This window comes from Lampetra planeri, chromosome 10, assembly GCF_965212315.1.
Source record: "Lampetra planeri chromosome 10, kcLamPlan1.2.h2, whole genome shotgun sequence".
NCBI classification, from domain to species: domain Eukaryota; kingdom Metazoa; phylum Chordata; class Hyperoartia; order Petromyzontiformes; family Petromyzontidae; genus Lampetra; species Lampetra planeri.
Window position 1 is genome coordinate 14,325,345 of NC_136116.1, and position 21,824 is coordinate 14,347,168.

The 21,824-nt window shown below is 43.4% G+C and overlaps 1 protein-coding gene across 1 annotated transcript in view; it reads right to left on the reverse strand.

The window, feature by feature from the left end:
- The window catches only part of LOC144721068 (receptor tyrosine-protein kinase erbB-4-like), a 249,636-nt gene that overhangs the window by 65,119 nt on the left and 162,693 nt on the right, over positions 1-21,824 (reverse strand). Inside the window, exons 15-16 of the mRNA XM_078598401.1 lie at positions 16,628-16,785; positions 6,996-7,046 (exon numbers count right to left, since the gene is read on the reverse strand). Of these exons, the coding sequence (XP_078454527.1) occupies positions 6,996-7,046; positions 16,628-16,785 (209 nt within the window). The remainder of the gene's footprint in view (positions 1-6,995; positions 7,047-16,627; positions 16,786-21,824) is intronic.

Sequence of the window (21,824 nt, forward strand, 5' to 3'; positions counted from 1 at the left end):
CACTTATCCAAGAGTTAAGTAGACCAAATCCTGTCTCGCTTCAGAGATGTAATAAGATCACGCTCTACAGATGCATCACCATTACTCCATGGGCTTCGTGTAATTAAATCATTGCAATCAAATGGCAAAGGGAAATATGTAACTGATAATTGTAAACACATTAAAAACTGAGTGATTCGATCATGTGCATGAATCAACCGGCAGCCACTTTTCACACATTATGTATGAAAATCATCACCATTTCAGACATTTCTAATAACCGCAATGCGTTCAGTAACATTATTGAGAATATTTCCGCATTTATAGATGTTATTGCAATGCTTTAGTGCAGATTCTGCTACACTGATTTCCAGTATCCTCTTGCTCCATACTTATTACACACATGTCCCACTGAAGACCATACTGGTCAGAAAGATGGTTAATAAAGAAAATGCTGCATAGAGACATGCCTTCTTGCAATTACATAAACACAAAGTAGGGCACGTGGTTTAGAGACAAACTAATTCAAACTGTGAAGAAAAATTAGAGGACATGGGCAATAAACAAGTTGGTAGAAGAAATAATGTCTGATGGTGAAACATAGTGTTGGAATGACAGCCAAGGCATGGGACACGTCTGAGAGTTCTACTTGGGAGATGTAACGGCGATGGCCATCAGCTCATCTGCAAGGTGCTGGGTGGATGTTTGCATCGTTGGAAGAGTTAGCAGTGGCCTGGTGAGGCTTCCATCCAGCAGCGGATTGACCACGGCTAAAGATGACGCTGGTGAAGGATCATGAATTGGGTACCACGTGAGATGAAGGCCATCGTGAGATTCAAAACGTCGCTTTAAAGAAAGAAGAAAAACAACATTATATTCATTATCGCTTGAAAACGCGCAACTTAAATCTCTCTGTAAATATGCCATTTTCGGGTCACTTAAATTATAACATGAAGCCACGTTTAAAGTAAATAAATGTACATGAGATTGCAAATAGCATTCCTTTTTATCATTATTTTGATATCTGTTCATGGCGATTTGTTTACTGTTTTTATGCAAAATTTGTAAAAGTGTAGGTGTCATAATTTTGACAAGATTGGTATCTCAAAAGCATCGGTATCTGTTCCAAATCAGCTTGTTCACAAATTGGCAGCACAAATTAATTAGGGGCCTCACTTCCACAGCAGTCGTTTATATAAAATGATGTCGTGGAGGCAATCGACTGGTATAGGAAAATTGTTATTCACACTGTGGCCTTGAGTCGACCTCCAATTTCTAGGACGGCCTGCGTTGCTTGGCTTGACTGCTTTCTCACGCACTCTGCGAGCAGCGGTCCACTGCAACATGGAACCTCTTTCATACTCTCTCCGCTCAAACACCTCCACTTTGAAACCACCAGATTCCTGCGGTCGTTTTAATCTCGCGTTACGCGACTCAATCCACGGAGCTTGGAAAGCCACCTAGTATTCGTTTCGTTTGTTGCTACCGCTATGCACCGCGGACACGAACTCTTCTCTGCTTGATGCAACTACAAGGCGGCTGTGAAGGACGGCTCGCTCGGGACGTCTCTCCCGTTGCATTTTTGATCTTCGAAAAGTTGCTTTAGCTTTGAATGTTGCTAGTGTTTGGCATTGCACTCAATCTGAAGAATCGTAAACGAAGCCTATTGTCACTTCAGAAACTTGCAGCGATACACAGTTCCTGAAGTACCCTGGTTATGAAGGTATTTATTTTCTTTACATTACAATATTTATTACTAACTGTGACAGTATTCGTACTATCTTGAGTTGAAGTTTTCGTGTCTGTACGAATACTTCCTCTTTGGTTCTTTCGGTAGAGTCACGTAGGTATAAAACCATGCTTTCCCACCTGTTGATGGACGCTTGTGTTGCGCCCGAAACGTCGTGATTTATTGTATTTTATACCTACGTGACTTTACCGAAAGAACCAAAGAGTAAGTATTCGTACTCTCACGCTACTACAGCAATTAACTAACCACACAATTACGATATCCCTTTAACTACGGCAATACAACTGCAATTACAATTTACGGGCGGTAATGGTTCAGGGCGCTTGATTTGCAACCCAGAGGTCACTGGTTCCATCTAACGCTGTGGAGTGTGGCAAGTCTTTTTTAAAATCCCTGCCAGGGCAACTCAGCCGTATTCACTGGGCACACTGATACAGCTGGGCATAAATTTACTCATGGAATACTGTCATTACAGATTACAATTGCAATGCTGTCATGATAACAATCACAGCTACAGTGGGAACGCGTGTGTCTGCAATGGATTGTTCAGGGCAAAAACATGCACTTAATTATTTAAGGCCACATTGTTTTACAACTGACAATCAATTCGATGGGTTCAGGTGAAACTGCAACTGTTGACGGTTAAAAATATGATGTGGTTTAGATGTAATTTGTTACGAAAATTGTGGAGCGTGGCCTATGGCTGTTGAGGTGAAACTAAGAGAGAAATTAAAATGGCTGTGTGACCGAAATTTTTATTTTCCTCCGATGGTTTAAACTAAAAGACAATTGCACGAAAGACTGAATGTCGTATTCCGTATATGTTACGAGATAAGCTTAGATTATTCTCCAGTGCAAAGTGCAAGTTTAAATAGCCATAAAAAGGAGCATAATCCTGTGGGTCACCTTTAATTATAAGTGAATGCATCGGAATAGCACGTGGTTTTTGGCCCACTACATTGAAGTTAGATATCCAGAAGGTGCAACTCAATGGATTTACCGTTTATGAACACACTAATAAAGGGTAAAGCACAAACCGTCATTCCAACTTTGATAATCTTCGCAGCGGCTTTTGGTGAACCATCGAACAAAGGCGGTCACTGCATCATGCGGTTTTAGATGCGCTTCTGCGGCCGTCTGGAATGCTCTTCCGACATTAGAACACCAATGGAGCTACTTTTTGTGTTTAGTTTCGTATGTTGTCCTTCTCCCGTACTTTCTAAAAGCACGGTTACAGCGTTTGCAATGACTCATTTTGCGTTCTTTTGGTGATTTCGAAAAGTTTTTTGTTTTGGCCATGTTTGTTTGTTGTAGAACGAAGTTAGACTGATGGCCTTAATCTAAGTTGTCCTGTGGTTATTGTTGTTTGACTTGCATCCCACTGGGATTTTTGCACACAGCATTGGTGTACGGTGCTTTTTCTGCAATATTTTGCTGTCTTTTCTTGAATTTTCTGTTTGCACATAGTCACATAGTAACTTTAAGATGTTTTCTTGTTCATGTTTTTGTTTTTTGTTTGTTGCGGTTGCACCCGATTCAAGAGCCGTATGGCTCACAGGGCTATACCTAATAAATGAACTTGAACTTGCGTTAAAAGGGTCCCATTTCTTCAAGTTAAAAGGATTTGTAGCGTAAATAACGGCAAAGGTGCCGCCTGCAATTGCTTCCTCGTGGCATCACTGGCAGAAGGAAGGGCCTCCACGAGCGGGAGCTCTGAATGCTTAAAACATTTTTACTTTCATGATAAAGGACCGTATTCAAATGTATCTTAAGCCTGAGTATTAAAGGACAGTATGGCGTTATGCATAGAGGATGACTCTCAGTTGGGACCAGCCTTTATCAAGCAAGAGAAAGAATACTGGAAAGAAAGATAATTTAATCATAGAGCCTTCATTAGTTTTCTCTGGTTGCTCTCACAGTCACCATAGATGAGATGCTTTTAGACAACCATAGAAAAGTCACTTGAAAAGTACATTTCCTGTTCTGAGGAAATAACCCATGCATTGCAGGGATGCAGGGTAGCGTTAAATGGGTTTCTTTCATTTTAAAGTCACCTGCAGTTAAGCTCTAATTTTTCCATCTGAGTTTAAAGCTGCGCTGGCAGATAAATGCACACACAGACACACATTACTATCTGCAGCTAATAAGATTTAAAGTCTAGTGAAACACTGGTCATAACCTAAACAGTCCATGTTCTTATATAACATGTTCATCTATAACATGTTAATCTATAACAGTATTCAAAATAACACATTTCCATATCCGCTGAATAGCTCTTTTATGAAAATCGTGGTACAACGTAAGGAATTAACTAGATGTATCCGAATCATGATACAGCAAAGTTAGCTAATATACACATTAGGGCTGTAACGATGCATTACTTTGACTGAAATATATTTTTATTCTCACAATACATGCATCGAATTGTGCACGTGGATATTGATTATGTTCCATTCCTACAACCCCTGCAGCCACTAGGTGATAGGTTCACCACAAGGTAAAAGTGATGTTTCATTGAATAATGAGCCTGAATTGAGACAATTCATCCAACAAACAAAGATGATCCATCATTACATTCCCAGTGAATGCCATTATGCTGTCTTTCTGCACACAAGCGACATTAAGTTTAACATATATGCTACTGGCCATCGTTTTTCCTATACGTTTTCTCAGCAAAAAAAACAATATCGTGTACAAACACACACTGCTCCGCTAGTCACTGATTCTGACATATTATATGTGACCGTATACCATACATGCATTAGTGGTGGAGATTTCCACGGATCGCCAAAACTAAAAATGAAACCAGTGCCCTAAAAACATTAGCTAAGGGGTACCGGATACGTGCTGGGTGTGGCAAACTGTTCGCTTCTGGGAAAAAAGCTACGTAACTGTGGGTCTTTCTTCGTAAAATAAAAACAAATAGTTTTAAACAGTTTTCATCTCAATGTAGGTCCCTCAATAAATAAAAACCACAGTCGAGTTTCAGTGAGGAATTTCATGGAGAAATAAATGACACATTATTATTCAGTATATTATGACAATGAGGCAGGAACTGCGATGCACATGCAAACATGTACGGGTCAGATAAAATGCACTCGATACCGATGTATGAATGTAAAAAAAAAACATGACAAAGCTGCCATATCCAGATGTGCTTGCATAGCGCTAATGTGACGGACATCACTCACTCTAGGATCACTACTAAAGAAGGGCAAATCGGGCATCAACTGCCAGCTGTGCTTGGACATTGTCCACGGGGCTTTCTTTAAAAATGGGATCGCTGCAGATACCACGATGTCTTGAAGGTGCACTCTGGAAAATGCACGAGCCACTTATTTATGCTTTCACACACACACACACATCCTGGGCTCATGTTCCAATATACTCCTCTCAATAACACCATATGCTGATGCTGAATGTCGATACATAAGTCACGAGGACTGCTGATGGAAAATGATCAGTGGTTGTGGCCAGAGACATAAGAGATGGTGGGGGGAAACAGCCACACTGGCATCATCCTTTTCAATCCCACGCTCCCTTTGGAGACGTGTGTGTTGAGACAGATAGTCTCGTTCATACAGATGACTTACACACACAACACGTGCACACGTAAAAACACGTGTGCACACGTAAAAACACGTGTGCACACATCATACAGCAGGGACAAGTTCTGTTCGTGAGCACCAATACAGATACAATGGAAAATGTAGACTTGTGATGTTAAATCCTACTATAAGGTTATGTACGATGGTTAAAACACAATGAAAATCACTCGTTCATTACGAATGTTGTGAAGAGTGCTGTCAATTGCTTTGTTAGGGGCATGTAAACTTGCATCCAAGCGAGTCGATATTTTGACATGCGACTTTGCTTGTACATGTGTACACAATATATTTATGTCGTTGCTAAGATGCCGATAATACAAATCTCATTTGCAGAAAAATGCAGGGAAATTTCGGGAGAATGCTTTATGCACTTTTAATTGTTGGCAGAGGTTTACAATGGACAATAGGGCTTGACAATGATAGATTGCTGATAGATAAAATTTGACATTATTGATGACATGTGATTAATGTTCAAGAAGGAGTTGTGACAATCTGCTTTGTAAATGATGTCAGGAGAACGATAGATGTTTCCGATAATGTATAGAGCTTATCATCATTTCTACATATACTGCATCATGGCGACATCAATGCTCAAACTAATATTATTCCACAGCTTCTTTAAAGAACTCAATAATGACATCGCCGAGTCTTCCCACACCGTGGAGCTGTAGGTTAAAGGGTCACAAAGGGAAGGGCACGAAAGAGCCCTTTGTAGGAGTTTCAAGCAGAACGCATGAATAAATGTCAGCGCTTCTCCACACACCTTGTCAACATTTAGCGGCGCTGCATGGCTGTATTTTTTAATATGAATTTTAACATTTGGAGAGCACGGGGAGATCACACGAGCAGCAGAGGAAGCGCCTGCATCATCTCCAGGAATGCTTGGCCTATAAAGTAATTTGTGTTGGAGCTTGGCAGGGTGGTGCTCTGCTATGTGCTTGTGTGTTTGAGGACAGCAAAAACAAAGTCAACAAGAAAAACGGCGGGTTCACCCCACGGCATTTATCAAGCATCATGACCGGCTTCCGTTGAAGGTTCAGATTTTGTATAAGATTCTTGTCTTTTTTTCCCACCACATAGGAGTTCGTGCAATACAGTACTGTAGTACTTGCTGTACTTGGGAGTTATTTTTCAGTTTCAGTCTGAACGTGTTTAAACACTGGACTTAACACAGGTAAAAAAAAAGCAGTCAATTTAATGTCACTCGCTTTTTTAATTTACGGACATGTGAAACATGATACTTATAATGTAATATAAATTAATAAGTCCAAATTACATGCTCAAGTATATGTACAGAGACATGTCAACATGTAATGTGTGCACGAGTGACGCGGAATAACACTTGTGCCTTGGATCACACGCACAGTTGCTCATTCATCGGCGCTGCAAAATATTTAATTACGAAACATCCATCAAGAAGGATGACTTCGCAGACGACTAGGTTACCATAAGGGCTTTCCATCGACTGCACTAATAACAGCAGATGGCTCCTGCCAGTCGTAGATCATTGCAGGGGCAACAACAATGAATCTGTCCCCATTTTGCCCATCGGGGGTGTTGAGTCTGGTGGGGGGGGGGGTTCTGCGTGGGGCAGCAACAACAGCGTACACGTGGAGCAAAATCAGTCAGCACATGTTTGCATACTTGCAAGGCCCTACCTCAAGTGCTGACCAATTAGATGGCAGTTCACAGAACCTGCTCCGTTGCACCTGCGTGTTGGAAGGACAACAGCACAACAGCAAACACGGTTGGCCTCGCGGCGGTCACAAGCCAGGCGGTGGGGTAAACCCCACATCAGCAGCGATTTCCCCGACAAAAGGCTACACACTGGAAATGCAGAAGACCTCAATGCGCACCAACATGGAAAGCCAAGCCCCAACATTTACAATCTGAGTACGACGTTTCGCCAGTAATTACAACTAGCTTCATCAGGCAACAGCCAGATTCGTTCCTTATATAGAGCCGTAGATGTGGTGACCACACTTCTGCGCTCTGGACTTCTCCACAAATCTGGCTGTCACCTGATGAAGCTGGTTGTAATTACTGGCGAAACGTCGTACCCAGATTGTAAATGTTGTGGTTTGGCTCTCCAACACACCAGTGTGCTGTACTAGTGACGAATTGGCCACGTTCTCTTTACGTGGCAACCCTTACTAGTTGGCTGTGTTGTGTGGTGGCGGGTTTTAACGACATATTTATACATTTCCCCGATCTAACCCAAAAAAAACTGTATTATGGATGACATTGGTCGCGAAAGCCTACGTGTTAAGATTTTTCCTTATCTATTATTATTAACGACAATAAGCCACGTCAGTTCAGTTGGAAGGGCGGTGAGCCTCCATTAGTAAAATGTATGAGCTGGACTTTGAGTCACGTTCTAATCAGCCCAGAGGTCGCAATCGGGTACCCGATACCCGTACCCTCGGCTACCCGTACCCGGCCGGGTACGGGTACCCAATTGCAACCCTGGTGCGACCGGGTACGGGTAAGGAATCAAAACCCGTTTGCGACCTCTGAATCAGCCCCATCGTCCTTCCAGTGTGAGTAGTCAGTATCACCTGGAGCGTGCCACTTTGTGGGACGGAGGTCAATTATGGTTGTGTTCGATTTTTCAACCCCAGCACAGGACCAACAGCAGTAATGGGCATAGTAAAATGCTCTTAAGAGCATGCCACTTGTGATATTTTAATATCATGAAATGCTTTTTTGTGCTTTGCTGAGACTAATCCCTGAAGACACAGGAATTTAATGAAAACTGTTGGGTAGGGCATTTTTTCAAAGTCGATTGAAGAGAACATCTTTATACAATTTCAAAAAGGGCCATTGACTCTATTATCTACATATACAATATATTAAATCATTGAACTTTTCAAAACATATTAACAAAATATCCATTAATGAAAGCAAGAATAAGCCATGGCATTGGTACTAATATTTCAGGAGAAAAACAACACGTTTCTTCTAAAATAATTGCAATAAACATAGCACTGGCTATTCTATCAGGCGACAATAAAAAAAACCGTTAGATGACAACCTTGAGCATGCTGCAAGATTAAGTCACAATTAAAATACCTCCTCACACTCTACCTCTAGCACTTTGATTATCAGTAGAAATATCGAAACAGCTGTTTAAACATCGCACTTATGACATTCAAATTATTTTCCTGTTTGGTCACAGATGGTATGCCAAAACCCAATGTCCCAGCCATGGATATTAACCGACAAAGGAGTAGAATTATGATCGAGGATTTGCAAGAGTCACATATAACGTCCTCTTGAAAGAGGGCGCCCTCAAAACCCTTAACCCTCAGCTCCACAACAGCATCAGGGTGGTGTTTGTTGATGGCACAAACCATGGGCGGTGTGTGGAAGTGAATGACACGTCAAGAACTCTTGGGCGAGCCAGTATCCAGGGTCTGCTCTCTCTTAATCACTCACACTGAGCAAAGATCAGGGCTGCGTGTCGCCACAACCTGTGACGGTGTCCGCACGTGGACGCTTAGGGCCGAAGGCCTCTCATGTGTGACGAGCCAAGGGGAGCCCCCTGGATAACCAGCTGCAGCTTGTCTCTATGCGCCAGCCAGTAGTCTTTCCTTCACACTCGTCCACAATGCCACTCAGGCCTTTCAATGCAGAGCATACCTCAAATTAGACATACCTCGCTGCCAATCACACCATAGGACGTCGTCACCCACCATGCATGTTCACGTATTGGTTCACGTCTCCCAAGCACCCATCGGCGTACCTCCGTATGGCCACCCTCCACCGTGCGAGAGAACTTTTACAATGCAGGCACTTTGTGATGCTCACCACATTCGGAGCACGCCCAAAGCCGTACACCCCAAGAAGATCAGTGGGTCACATTCACGACTCACTGACACCCCACGCAGCACACTCACCAACCACCAGTGCAACCGCGATGCTCTAGCCACGCTTCCTCCTAGCAATCTCTGTGTAGCTGGGCATGCCAATGCAGGGACTTGGAATTATGTGGGCCGTGCCCTTCTGCTCCCACAACTCTCTAGCCTCGCCTTTGCCCCTGCAAACACAGCGTGAACCCTCTTAGGCGCTCCTTTTGCCCACACACGCGAGCTCAAACTTCTCACATTAAGGGTGAAGTTTCACTTACAGCCTTAAGGGACTCGTTCTCGCCCGAGTGCCAATGTTTGCCTCCTGCTCGTTGCTTCTCCTGTTCACCTGATGCCCTCCTGGAACACTGCTGGTAGACTACACTGCTGGTAGGCTGTGCTGCTGGTACGCTGTGCTGCTGGTAGACTACACTGCTGGTAGGCTGTGCTGCTGGTACGATGTGCTGCTGGTAGACTACACTGCTGGTAGGCTGTGCTGCTGGTATACTACACTGCTGGTAGGCTGTGCTGCTGGTACGATGTGCTGCTGGTACGCTGCACTGCTGGTAGGCTGTGCTGCTGGTACGCTGTGCTGCTGGTATACTACACTGCTGGTAGGCTGTGCTGCTGGTAGGCTGTGCTGCTGGTACGCTGCACTGCTGGTATACTGTGCTGCTGGTATTTGTATGTTGTGCTGCCGAGCTCCAGATGCTGCCACCTCTCCGGTCTAAAGCTGTCTCTCAACTGAGCCGAGTTGGAACTTTGATACTTCCCAGCCAGTTACACTCTGACCCCATTGGCTGATTCTGCTCACCTGTGGAGAGCCAATTCCAGCAACTCCTCAATCTACGTTTGGGATGCATCCCTGGACAACGCGGCGTTCGGAAAAAAAACCCAACATAAATCTTTACCTATTTTACCATTGACTTCACGATATAAATTTGGTATAATAAGTACCAACAAATATAAAATATAACGAGTTTAAATATAGGGATGTGGCAGAGATTGCATTTAAAGAGGGTAGTCCAGTATCTCGGGCTGTGACTTTGTGAACATTCTAGCTTGAGCGCTCGCTTGGGGGCATCGTGGCGTCGTCGCCGCTGCGCTGACCACAGCACGGGGAGTCCTCGCTTAACGTGCGCTGTGCACACTATAACGCGAATTCGCTAAAACACGGCTCGTCTATTAGGAAACACTTGTGTCACAGCGCGGAATGCCCACTGTTATGACGCGGCTTCTCAGCGGCCGATGTCAAACTACTTTCTCGAGCAGCGCGGCTGAGCGGTATGAGGATTCTGGGTGTACGTGTGCAATTATACAGGACGCGGTGTAGCCTCACCTCAGTTTTTTTCCCCACAATCTCATTGTGCGTATGTGTGTACATCGCATCTAGCAACCCCCACCCTTCACATTCATTCTCTTGAGGAAATTGTTTTCGCTTCACGTGGAGTTTTTTTTTACGAGGAATTACCGCGCTGCATTCTTTTCCTTAATGTTTTCAAAACAATGTTGTAGCGAATCAATGCATTTTAAGTCGAGCTGTGTTCCCCAATTCGTTGGCGATGTTATAGCGAAATAACGTGAATAGTCGCACCGTAAATAGAGGACATCCCGTACCACCATTCTTTTCCGCGAGGATTGGCTTTTTTTTCATGCGCAATTAATCTGACCATATTGGTACTTTAGCCACCGAGTGGCCAATAATTATCTTGGAGATAAAGTGGTCCGAGCACCCCTCTGAACCCAAGCTGATCTATTCCTGGCTAAGTCCTGCCTGCATGGCCGATGATCAGCAACCAATTAGTATTTCAACATCGCCGCTACCATTGTCAAGTGCTGATATTATATGCATCAGCTGTGCGACAGAGAGTAATCGCGTTATGAAGCGACTAGCTATGCTGGATTCTTATCCCGATAAATTATTACCTGCCATTGACGGCACAGGGCATGGTGCTGCTATAATCATAACGATACAGTTGTCGAACTTGTTGTTGACGTAAAATTTTTAGTTGAATAACTCTCATTGGTAATCATTTAGAATGCTGAACAGTCTAAAGATTTTATTATTTTATTGCATACAAAAGACAGAGTGACAGTGGCCTCTCATGAAAACCTCCTGAAACACAACCCAGCATGGTGCCAAATTGAAGAAGCCACCGATCACCACTGAACAACAGCGTGTGTCTTGCCATTAAGGCACCTCCGACTACCTCTGCAAGAGAGGCACGGGTCTCTGAATATCCATGTTTTATGCATGCTCTCAGAAATAGAATGAACTCAATTACATGCGAAATCAAATAAATTTGCTGGATATTATTGGGTCGCCATTAGTGGCCGGACTAAGACCATCGCTACATCGCGTGTTACCACTGGAGCCCATGCCATACTCTTGATGTTGGGGTTGCTCGCTCCTTGCAATGCCATGGCCATTTGCCCCATAAGTAACTTCTAGAAATGTTGGATTTTAATTCAATATGTTATGCTGTAATTCACACTTGTAAAAATCTATTAAGATACAATGCCACATTTCAAGGCAGGCCTGAGAAACGGTAACCAGATACCAGTCCTAAATTTATGTTTTAATTGTTAATGGGTTATTATTTTTAAATGGTATAATGAATACATTTTACATACTCAGATGTCGATGTATGGTACTTTGATTGTCTTATCTTGTATAGATTTATAAAGCACCTTATACCAAGGCGCTTTAGAGCTATTATAAAATTGTGCATAAGATGATAGTGGTTGAGATAAAGAGTTGGGTTATTAAAATTGGTGGCGTAGTTATGGTGACAGGAGAACAGGCGGGAGAGGTTAAGGAGAGGTAGGGGTAGTGACAGCGGTAGGGGTAGTGATAGAGGTAGGGGCAGTGGTAGGGGTAGTGATAGGGGTAGTGATAGTGATAGTGGTTGGGGTGGTAATAGGGGCAGTGATAGTGGTAGTGATAGGAGTTGGGGTAGTGATTGTGGTTGTTGTAGGGGTAGTGATAGGGATGATGCTAGGGGTTGGGTTAGTGATAGGGGTTGTGCTATGCCTGGTCATCGCTGAAGGGCGGGGGCAGGGAGTCGCAGTATCAGAACGGGCTAGGGGACAAGAGATGGGGGTTGTTCTAAGGGAGCAAAAAAAGCAAGTCTGGGAAAAGGAATCAGAGTGAGACTGGGCACAGGGCGAGCGAGGCACACAGAGGGACAGCAGAGACTGGGAGTGTGGAGGACGGGGACGGGACGAAGCAAGAGATGAGAGAAACAAGAGAAGGTGGCGCAAGACCATGGAGGGATGTATAGACTGAGAAGTGAGAAATAGCGATAGTCGACAGGGAGCCAGTGCGGTTAGGAAAGTAGAGCAGACGTGTGGGAATTGTGGGGGGAGCTAAAACAATGGTCTTGGCTGAGGCGCGGACCATTTAGACATGCGTGTAATACATGCTGGTCTGGAGGCAACTCTCCTGTCATCCCTTCTATGTTGACACATTTGCTAATACTTGGTGCTAAGTTAACAGTGGTTGTACGATGGAAACCGCCGCAATGTGAAATGTCCACCAACCACCGGCTAAGGGACTTCCTCCAACGAAGATCAACACCGCCCCAGGTTAATATGAGTGAAAAAACCTAAGAATATAATATGAGTGACTTTAACTTTAATTTGATACAGTATACCATAACACCTAGCCGCAAGAACATTTTAAATGTCGTTTGCAGACTATGCTCTGGAAAACAATAACATGATTGACGTAATGCTTGTACAGGCTGATTAATGTTTACTTTATGGCAGTGCTATGCTCAAGCAATTCCTGCACCATGACGAGGCAGTTATACAAATAAAACCATGAACCTAGTGTCAACTTAATCAGCGGCTAACACATAGTCACGTTGACAACTAGTGGTCTGCTAAAAAGACATCGCAGTGGCATCGTGCTTTTTCAAGCTCGCGATGTTCCGCTAACATGTGGGTGGCTTTTGCTGTAATTGGCCAGGAATATTCACGTCTCACTCGATCGCATTGCAGTCACTTTCCTGATAACTGCTGATATTGTCCGAGCAGCATTTGCATCAGAATCAACATTTAGTAACTCAACAAACTTTACTTACATTGTAAGCGAATATATTTTTCCAGGACGTTGAAATTGCCTTAAAATAAGCACGATGTAAAACTCTCAATCTAATTGTTTCCTGTCTCAATGAGGCACGGGGTGATTGTATTATCTCTCTTGGTGGCCCTGAGTTCGTGGAGGAAATTCTATGTTACAATGGTGGGGGGCATTTTATTAATAGGACAAGCAGTGTTAACTTCTTGGAAAGTGGTCCCAAAATTATTGATACAATAGAGATGATAGTATGAGTTGACCTTTTCCCAGAATTTAACTGGATCCTTCAAATTTTAAGGCAAATGCTCTAACCACGGCACCACCTGGTCGGATCCCTTTCAAATAAAAAATATATTGTGAGTGAGAGGCTGGTGATTATAGATTATAAATAACGTTTTAAAGAATATGTCATTACATTTTCGTGGACATCTGAAAACAATTCGATTTCTCAAACGGGGTGGCCATTTTTCTCCATACAATTTCTGAATGACAGACTAATCACGGTTAAAATTTGGAAAGAAAAACACCGGACTTTGGTTAATTTTAATTCAAATAAAGTTTTTCGCATTTCTTGTCTGCAATTAATGGTCACAGGGAATCCTGTGGATGTGGTCCGTGCTTTTTGTAGGATTCAATTTGCGATGGGGCTGACAAACGCACCCGTGGGTGAAGCGTGCCAAACACTGAATTGGTGACAAGAGGCAGAATTTCTCGTTGCGGTATTTTTTCACGGTGCAACCGTGGGCCACATCAACAACAATTGTGAAATGTACTTGTGAAAAAAAGTGTCTTTTCGCCCCGGCGACGGAATATACTAATGAAGCAATAATAGCAGATACGGAAGAAAAAAACCTTTGTATCAATCAAATATATTTTCATTGCCAAAAAAAAATAAACTAGTCACCATTTTTTTAATTATGAAATCGCCTCTAAGAGTTACAGGCTGTTTATGTATGACATCACAGATGTGTCACCACGCACAAAAATACGGCGAGGGGAAAGTGATGAGCCGTCAGGTTTATGACGGAAAATAATTTCAAGTAGAAACAACAAGTGGTGAGTAGTCTGTGTGTGTAAACAATATCAGCATAAAGTCGTGATGTCTAGTTAATATCTCATCACTGTGTGAACAGTGGCTCCGTGGTTACACTTAATTAGGGATTCAGCGACCTGCATTCATTTTACCCACAGCTAGAACCAGTGGTGAGTTACATCTTAACCAGTACCTGTTGCAGTATTTAAACATCAGCAGACAGAGGTGACTGGGAATGGTGGTGGCTATACCAACCAATGGTTTGCCATGCTGGTGTTTAAATATGGTCGCTAGCAACACCTGCCCCAACTGGTCATAAGACTATGTGGGGGACATTTATCTGTGTTTGTCAAACCTCTGTCTATGTGTGACTTCACTGGAGTGACGGCACATTGAATCACCATACTACGTTCCTGTTGACCTGGAGTTTAATCTCGTCCAGGCCCCACGGTGACAAGTGGTATCTCCGCACCTACGATTAGCCCGGTTGGCTGCGTACAGTGCGAAAGAAGTTCAACATACATACATACATAGAGTTCAGCCTTATGCTGCCATGCCCAGCACTGTGACTTCGTCGATCTCTATAATATGTCACCTAGGCCAATAGTTTAATAGCTCGAGAAACATACGTACATATCTGAATTTGTTAAGCATGAATTAGCATCTGGTGTGGTGTGTTGACACCAGCTGACCAACAGCAAATGTCCCTATGGATAGCTAAAGGCGCATGGGGAATCATTGCACGTGGACTACAAACTAATTCGCGCTGTTTGCTAAAACTTGCAATCCCTTAACAGAATGTGTTGTACGTGCTTTCTTGGTGTTTTACGATAGGTATGGCAAATGCATTTAAATTGGAGGGCTTGTCCATGCCGTTTCGTTCAGAGGCGAGTCAGCCCACTTTCTGTTGCAAGCTTCCACTCGAAGATTTATCCGTATCGGCCACATCTGGCATGGAGAATTAGTAAAACCCCCATAGCAGATTGCGGAGCTGTGCACTTCAGTAGGTGGACGTGGTTACGCTCCGTGTGCACTTTGCTTGCATAAAACTTAGTGTGATATTCCCTGCGGAAAAGGCCAAGAGATAAAGGTGCAGCCCTGAAACGTCTACTCGTAGAAATGGGGACTCCACTAGCGAGCTATCGTCGTGGCGACCCCCTCCAGATGATATATTTGGCACTGGTCATACATCTTGTAAGATGCGGAAGCGCCTACACTTTACACCACCACATGTGACCGGCGGAGCAACTGACTGTGGTGTGATCCATTAACATTGTTGGGTGTATAGAGGCAGGGGATCATATCAGAACGTGGACATTGCTTGCCCTGCCGTGCCTGGAGATCGAACCGGCAACCTCTGCAATTACAGAGTGCCAACCATGACACCACGGCAGCGCCATCCTCTGTAGAGGTGTGCTTATGTGTGGGCATGTTGTATTGCAGTCACAATCCGCGTGCGTGTCAATGACATCTTCTCATAGGTGTGCGTCGTTGTGTGCGCACAGCCTGTGCTTCATGTAGACCTTGCTAGTTGGAACACGAGTGAAATGTAAAGGTGGACAGGGGAGGGTGGCACGAGATTGACCAAATGTATCATGAAACGAAATCTACTGATTGTCAGACTCGTGAAATGCTGTGAGACCACGAGATGCAGATCCAATGGACGAGTCTCACGGACAAGGAGTCGAGCTTGAAAGGCGCCTCCACGTGCTCACGTGTCTGGAGTTGCGCGTTTGACCCTGCAGTCTACATGTCCAAGTGAGTGCATGCGCACGCATCGGTACGCGCGCGTGAATGCCTGCGGTGTTACATCCGTGCGTAGCCTGTGAATGAGGTGCAGGGGTGGCAGGCCGATGCGCTGTGGCCACCCGAGTGCAACTCCCGGCCACAAAGTCGGAGTGCTTCACCAAGCCACGCTGGCCAGCGTGGCGAAGAATGGTCAAACATTCTCCCATAACTAGAAAGGTGTGGGGAGCCACTCATACTTTTGGCTGGAAGCTCATAATTTTATTTTACGTGAGCCTGTTGTAGCAGGATTGGCGCGCACGCATTTGGTGTTTGCATAGGCGCACGCTTACGCGTGTGCCTCTTGTCACCCATGCCCGTGTGCGTGTGTACGTTGAACTTCTTTCGCGCCGTACGCAGCCAACCGCGCTAATCGGAGGTGCGGCGAGGGAGGGGGAATGACATTAAACTAGACGCAAAAAGCAGTTCCCAAGAAACGAATGTTCATTTCTTAACAACATTGCATGGTGCAGGGGCACACGCAATGCACGTGGCGCCGGCAGCAGCGCGCTCCGAGTTGCTGGTGCTGTGCGTGCGAACCCGTGAGAGCAGTTGGGGTGGCAGGCCCTGCAGCTGTTGTTCTCGTCAGGGTACTTCGAGAGGAGTTCCTCGTTGCCGCCCAGCACGCCCGTGGGACACGCGCTCACACAGTGCTGCCCGTCCGCGTAGTGCGCGCACCTCACGCAGCTGTTGGAGCCCTGCACACAGCCCACACACACAGCAGCAGAGGCTATGGCTGTTTATTTCACTTTAATGGGAGATAAAGCAGCCGCGGGGGGGGGGGGGGGAGAGTGAAATCTTGACTTCAAGCTTTCGTGACTGCAGGAATTGATATTATTTGGATCTTTCAGTAAAGTCACGTAGATAGGTTCAAAGAAATTATCAAAAAAACAACGACGTTTCGATCGCAACACAAGCGGTCGTCATCAGGAAATAAATAAATAAGGGGAGAGTGGTTCAGAGGCCGAGGCAATTATTGATGCATTTGCAGTTCTGTTGCACTAAATGAGTATTTTGTGCTCGAAAGCTCCCCCCATTATGTGCTGTAATTAAACGTAAATATGTACGGTAATAGCGTCTGCGTTAATATAAACTGGTTACTTTCATTGCAATTATTTGCACATTGCACACTGCTTAGTGCTGACTACGGTTGTCAGAAATGTGACTACGAACATTGATGTCATGTGATGTTGTTTGGAAGGCAGGGTACTATATTACAAGAAGACAACGATACAACATTGATTCATTAAGAGGAGAATGCACAGCATGTAAACAATATGACTTACAATGGTAGGAGAAATAGATTAGCATATGAATAGCAGGCAATAGAGAGATTGCGTCGCAGAAAAGATTGAGTGTAGCATCACAGGTTCGTGGGAGGGTCCTTCCTGCAGTTTGGATAGACCGTGACTCGTAATGATACAGATGACAGATTCAGTCCATTGATAGATGTCTATAAAACTAAGATACAATAACATTTATGACTATGCTTACTACATCCGCTTTTCTAGTGGGAATGTGTTCAGTATACATTCCATATATCTACTGGATATCACCGTTTAAATGTGCGATACTGTATAATGTATATGGAGTAACTTATTGTAGCCGTAAGAACAATCACGTGACGTAGCTGTGATAGGTGTATTTTGGTATTCAACAATATTTTATTAAACATATGCAGGGTCATTTCATCATGTCAACTTTTAAGAAAGTCAAAATAAATGTGGTGTGGCAAAACGAGTCCAAGAGAATGTCCACAAAGGAGATGGAGCGATTAGCTCATGGTCTAGAGGTCAGTGGATTTTTTCACGATTGCCATGGATGGTGACAGCTTTGGCAGGCCATCATACAGCAGTGGATCGATCCTAGATGATTATGAATATTATAAATATACAGTAATATATTGACGAATATCTACAGTGCATTCCAGCGTGCATATTTATAGTGAATGCTAAGTAAAGGATATGCCAGACATTTAACAGAATAAAAAAGACCCATTCTTGCTGTAATTTACCAGCACGCAACCTTGAGGAAGGCACATTTATATAACTTTACATTCATGCACTGGTAAATTGAAATGTGATTTACGGAGACTCGGTAAATTTGCAGTCACGTTGTGAAGTTTAATATCGGGCAATCGACACAAAAACAAAGATGCCCTCATTACTTTGGAAGACGAGAACCCATCAGAACTGAATCTCTCAAAAGTGCTCATGATATGATTCTTCAAAGTTTTGTATACAAGCACAAGGGCATCCCTTTCCAATCGGATGTCCACCTCGGGATGACTTGGTGCTCGGTACATCGTTGCAATGCAGGGTATTGAGTTGTGGTGGCAGTTTGGGAAGCACTTTATCTGTAAGTTGTATTTGATGATAGTTACAATGCGGGTCCTGTGCTTCACAATGTGACCTTAGTGGACGATACAGAAACAATGAGATGCTGCACTCGTATAGCTTCGTAATTTCCCACTGAACATTTAAGTCAAATTTCAGACGTGCAGCATGACCACGTTAACCATCTTGAACTCCTCATTCCGTATACAGCAACAGGATCACCTCAATAACCTTGTTACGGGTCTTTGTAAACATAACAGCATGCTCATCATTCAACACAAAATATGCTAGGGCTATATTAGCAGCCACTAAGAACCGCTTGGGGTCAGCTTAACCCACAAGATATAGTCGGTATGAATGAAAGCCCAAACTTAGTTAGGGGTGCTCTCTATTCCTGGAATAGCTACGGCTCTCCAAATCCTGCGCATTGCTCATTCAATACAGATACATTGGTCAACAGTCTTGTACCTTTGTGTTTGACTCTTATTAGACAATAAAGGCTGCAAAGCTGATCATCTTACAAAGCGGATTCATGCAGTCTCATTTACATTTCAAAGCCCATCATATTCTCTTTACAAGCTTCACATCATATTCATTCACAGCTCGTAATTACAGAAACTGAGCCACGTTCTGTCCACCGTCTGCTTTAAGATGCTTCCTGTTTCCTGTAGATAATTTAGTTTAACAGCAATTACACTGTGATTATTTCGTTTCATTGAGAGACAGCAGAAGCTTACTATATGCCTAACATGTTAAATGTTGCACATATAACGCCCTGATAATTAGCTTTTTAAAATACAATTTTAATCCATGTATAACATTTCGCACTAGGACATTTTGTTTAACATCATGCTATTGCTATATTTACTCAATATGGTTAAGACCATCTTTGTATTCCAAATAGAAATTACATTATAATTTGTATGCATCTTTTGCATGACAATTTACACGAGATAACGTGTCAACGTTTCCGATTGTCAGGTTGTCAATTAGCACAATATGCATTTGAGTCAATTATGCTGATCTGTTTGTCCGTTGGAAATCAGGTTAACCTCATTCTTAAATCTCACAATTTGATGAAAGAGCTCACGCGCGGATGCTCTGTGGATTGCTGCATGGCAGGGCCGTGCGAGATGGCAGAGGCTAGCAGGGGCCCTCATGCGGGAGTGGATTTATTATGGCTGATGAAGGTGATCATAATGGTGCTTCTTTGTTATACAGATGCACCGCTTGGTTTTTGACATTTGTTTTCTTGCACCGTTATTAATGTCGCTGTCATTTTTGTATTTGAGAAATTAAGTTTCATAATATATATTCATATGTATTTTTTTTGCAAATTGGACCTGCATGGTACAGAGGGAATTACGCTTGACTCACAATACAGAAGAGAGGCACATAATTTCAGACCTACAGTTTAAAGGGCAGCTGGGAAGTTACCATCAACTATTCGTATCTCTTCAGATTATCAAAACAATTAAAATACCATATATCTCAGGAGTAACTGACAAATTAGCCTGTGTTTTGCAAAAGCAAAACATTAAAGTAAGTTTTGGTACGGTACACAAAATAAAAAAACTAGTGTCTTGTACTAAAGATGAATCATCGAAGTTATCAACAGAAGGTGTATATCGGATCAATTGCTTATGCGGCAACATTAGCATAAGACTAAAAGAACACCAAAGGAACATTAAATTATCTAAAACACAGCTGTCAGCAGTGGCAGCGCATGCTTGCCAACAAGGACATTCGATTGATTTTGATAACGTTGGAGTGTTATGCAAAACTAATTATGACTGGCCAAGACTAATTAGAGAATCCATCGAAATTGAGAAAAATAAAAAATAATTTCAACTGCTCTGATAGCTATAGACTTAGCACAGCCTGGAATCGTATTATTAAGTAGCTAGGGGTTGTTCGGGGGCGCCTGTGGCCTTCAGCCAGGAAAGTTACGAATTTTTTTTCACACGAACGATGCATTCATGCAAGCACCCGATGCTCCGTTTATAAGTTTTAAAATGAAAGATTTTTGAATTGTATTGTGTTTTGAATTAGATAATTGTATTTCTTCATTAAAAGCTTATATCATTTTACATCTGGAAGACTTCATTGAAAAGGACATTTCGTGTGAATTTTCTCTCGTCGTTAAGTAGATGGCCTTGCTGGGGGTTCGGTTCGATGAGGACTTTCACCTGTTTGGGATTGCGGGATCGAGATAGGGCGACATAGAGCTGCTGGCCGTGCGAGAAGACCGCCGTCTGCAGATCGATTCCAACGTGATTGAACGTCTGTCCCTGCGCCTCCATCGTTCATGCAGGGGGCGCGTAGGTTTGCAGCGCCCCCTGCATGAAAACGATGGAAAGTGCAGCGTTCATCACAGATAAAGTTATGCTCATATATATATTAAGTAAGACAATACATATTGCAATTCCTTATAGAGGAGTCACATGCTAAGTGGCTGATTACTGATCTATTACATAATTGCAATACCCCCCCACCTCCGCCTCTGATCACGAATCCTGATGGGGTTCAACAACAATGACGTCATCCTGCACTATTTAAGACCGGAAGCAGGTGGATGGCTTCACTATTCTGGCAAATCGCCCAAAGATGCTGGATGTAATTACCAGCAAAACGTCACGCTACTCAAATTCCAAATGTTGTGAATTCACTCTTCAAACACACCGGTGGGCTGAAGAAGTAACTAATTGGCGTTTTGTTAACGTGACACATTTTTTACTGATTGGCCGTGTCGGGTGGCGGAGGGTTGCGACACATTTATAAATAACGCGATCTAACCCAAAAACCTTTATTATGAAGAATACTGGTCACGAAAGCCTACGTGTTAAACTACTCTTATCTCTGTTTACCCACAGCTACACTGGGATGAAGCGTCGTCGCAAATCCAACTGAATGCCTAAGGAGGAGGAAGGTTGTGGCAGACACGGCGTGATCACTCGTAGCAGAACATCACTGTGAGTTGACCTTCCCTCTCACTTTGAAATAGGCGAATGCACTTCAACAACCTCTCGATTTCAACATAATAGCAGAACAATAAGGAGACGTGTACACCATTTGTCCTCCATTGGTACCCCGCAACTCGTAATTTATCAAAATGCCACAAAGCACGAGATTTAAAGTGATGCAAGCTCTCCGCATGTCTGATGCCAATTTGCCCACTTTGATTTGGCACACGTTTTGTATGTAGACTTGAGTTAGCACCACCGGAAGGTTATGGCGACTTTGACAGACACATTCCTTTATGGCAACCTTCCCTGGAGCAGTCATGTTACGCCTACGGAGTAATAATAACGCAAAAAGAAAGTGCCTACTTCATAGCGACCACAGAGGTGAAGGGTCAGATTGTTATTTTTTTTGTGTACTGTCACCTATTTGACCAGCAG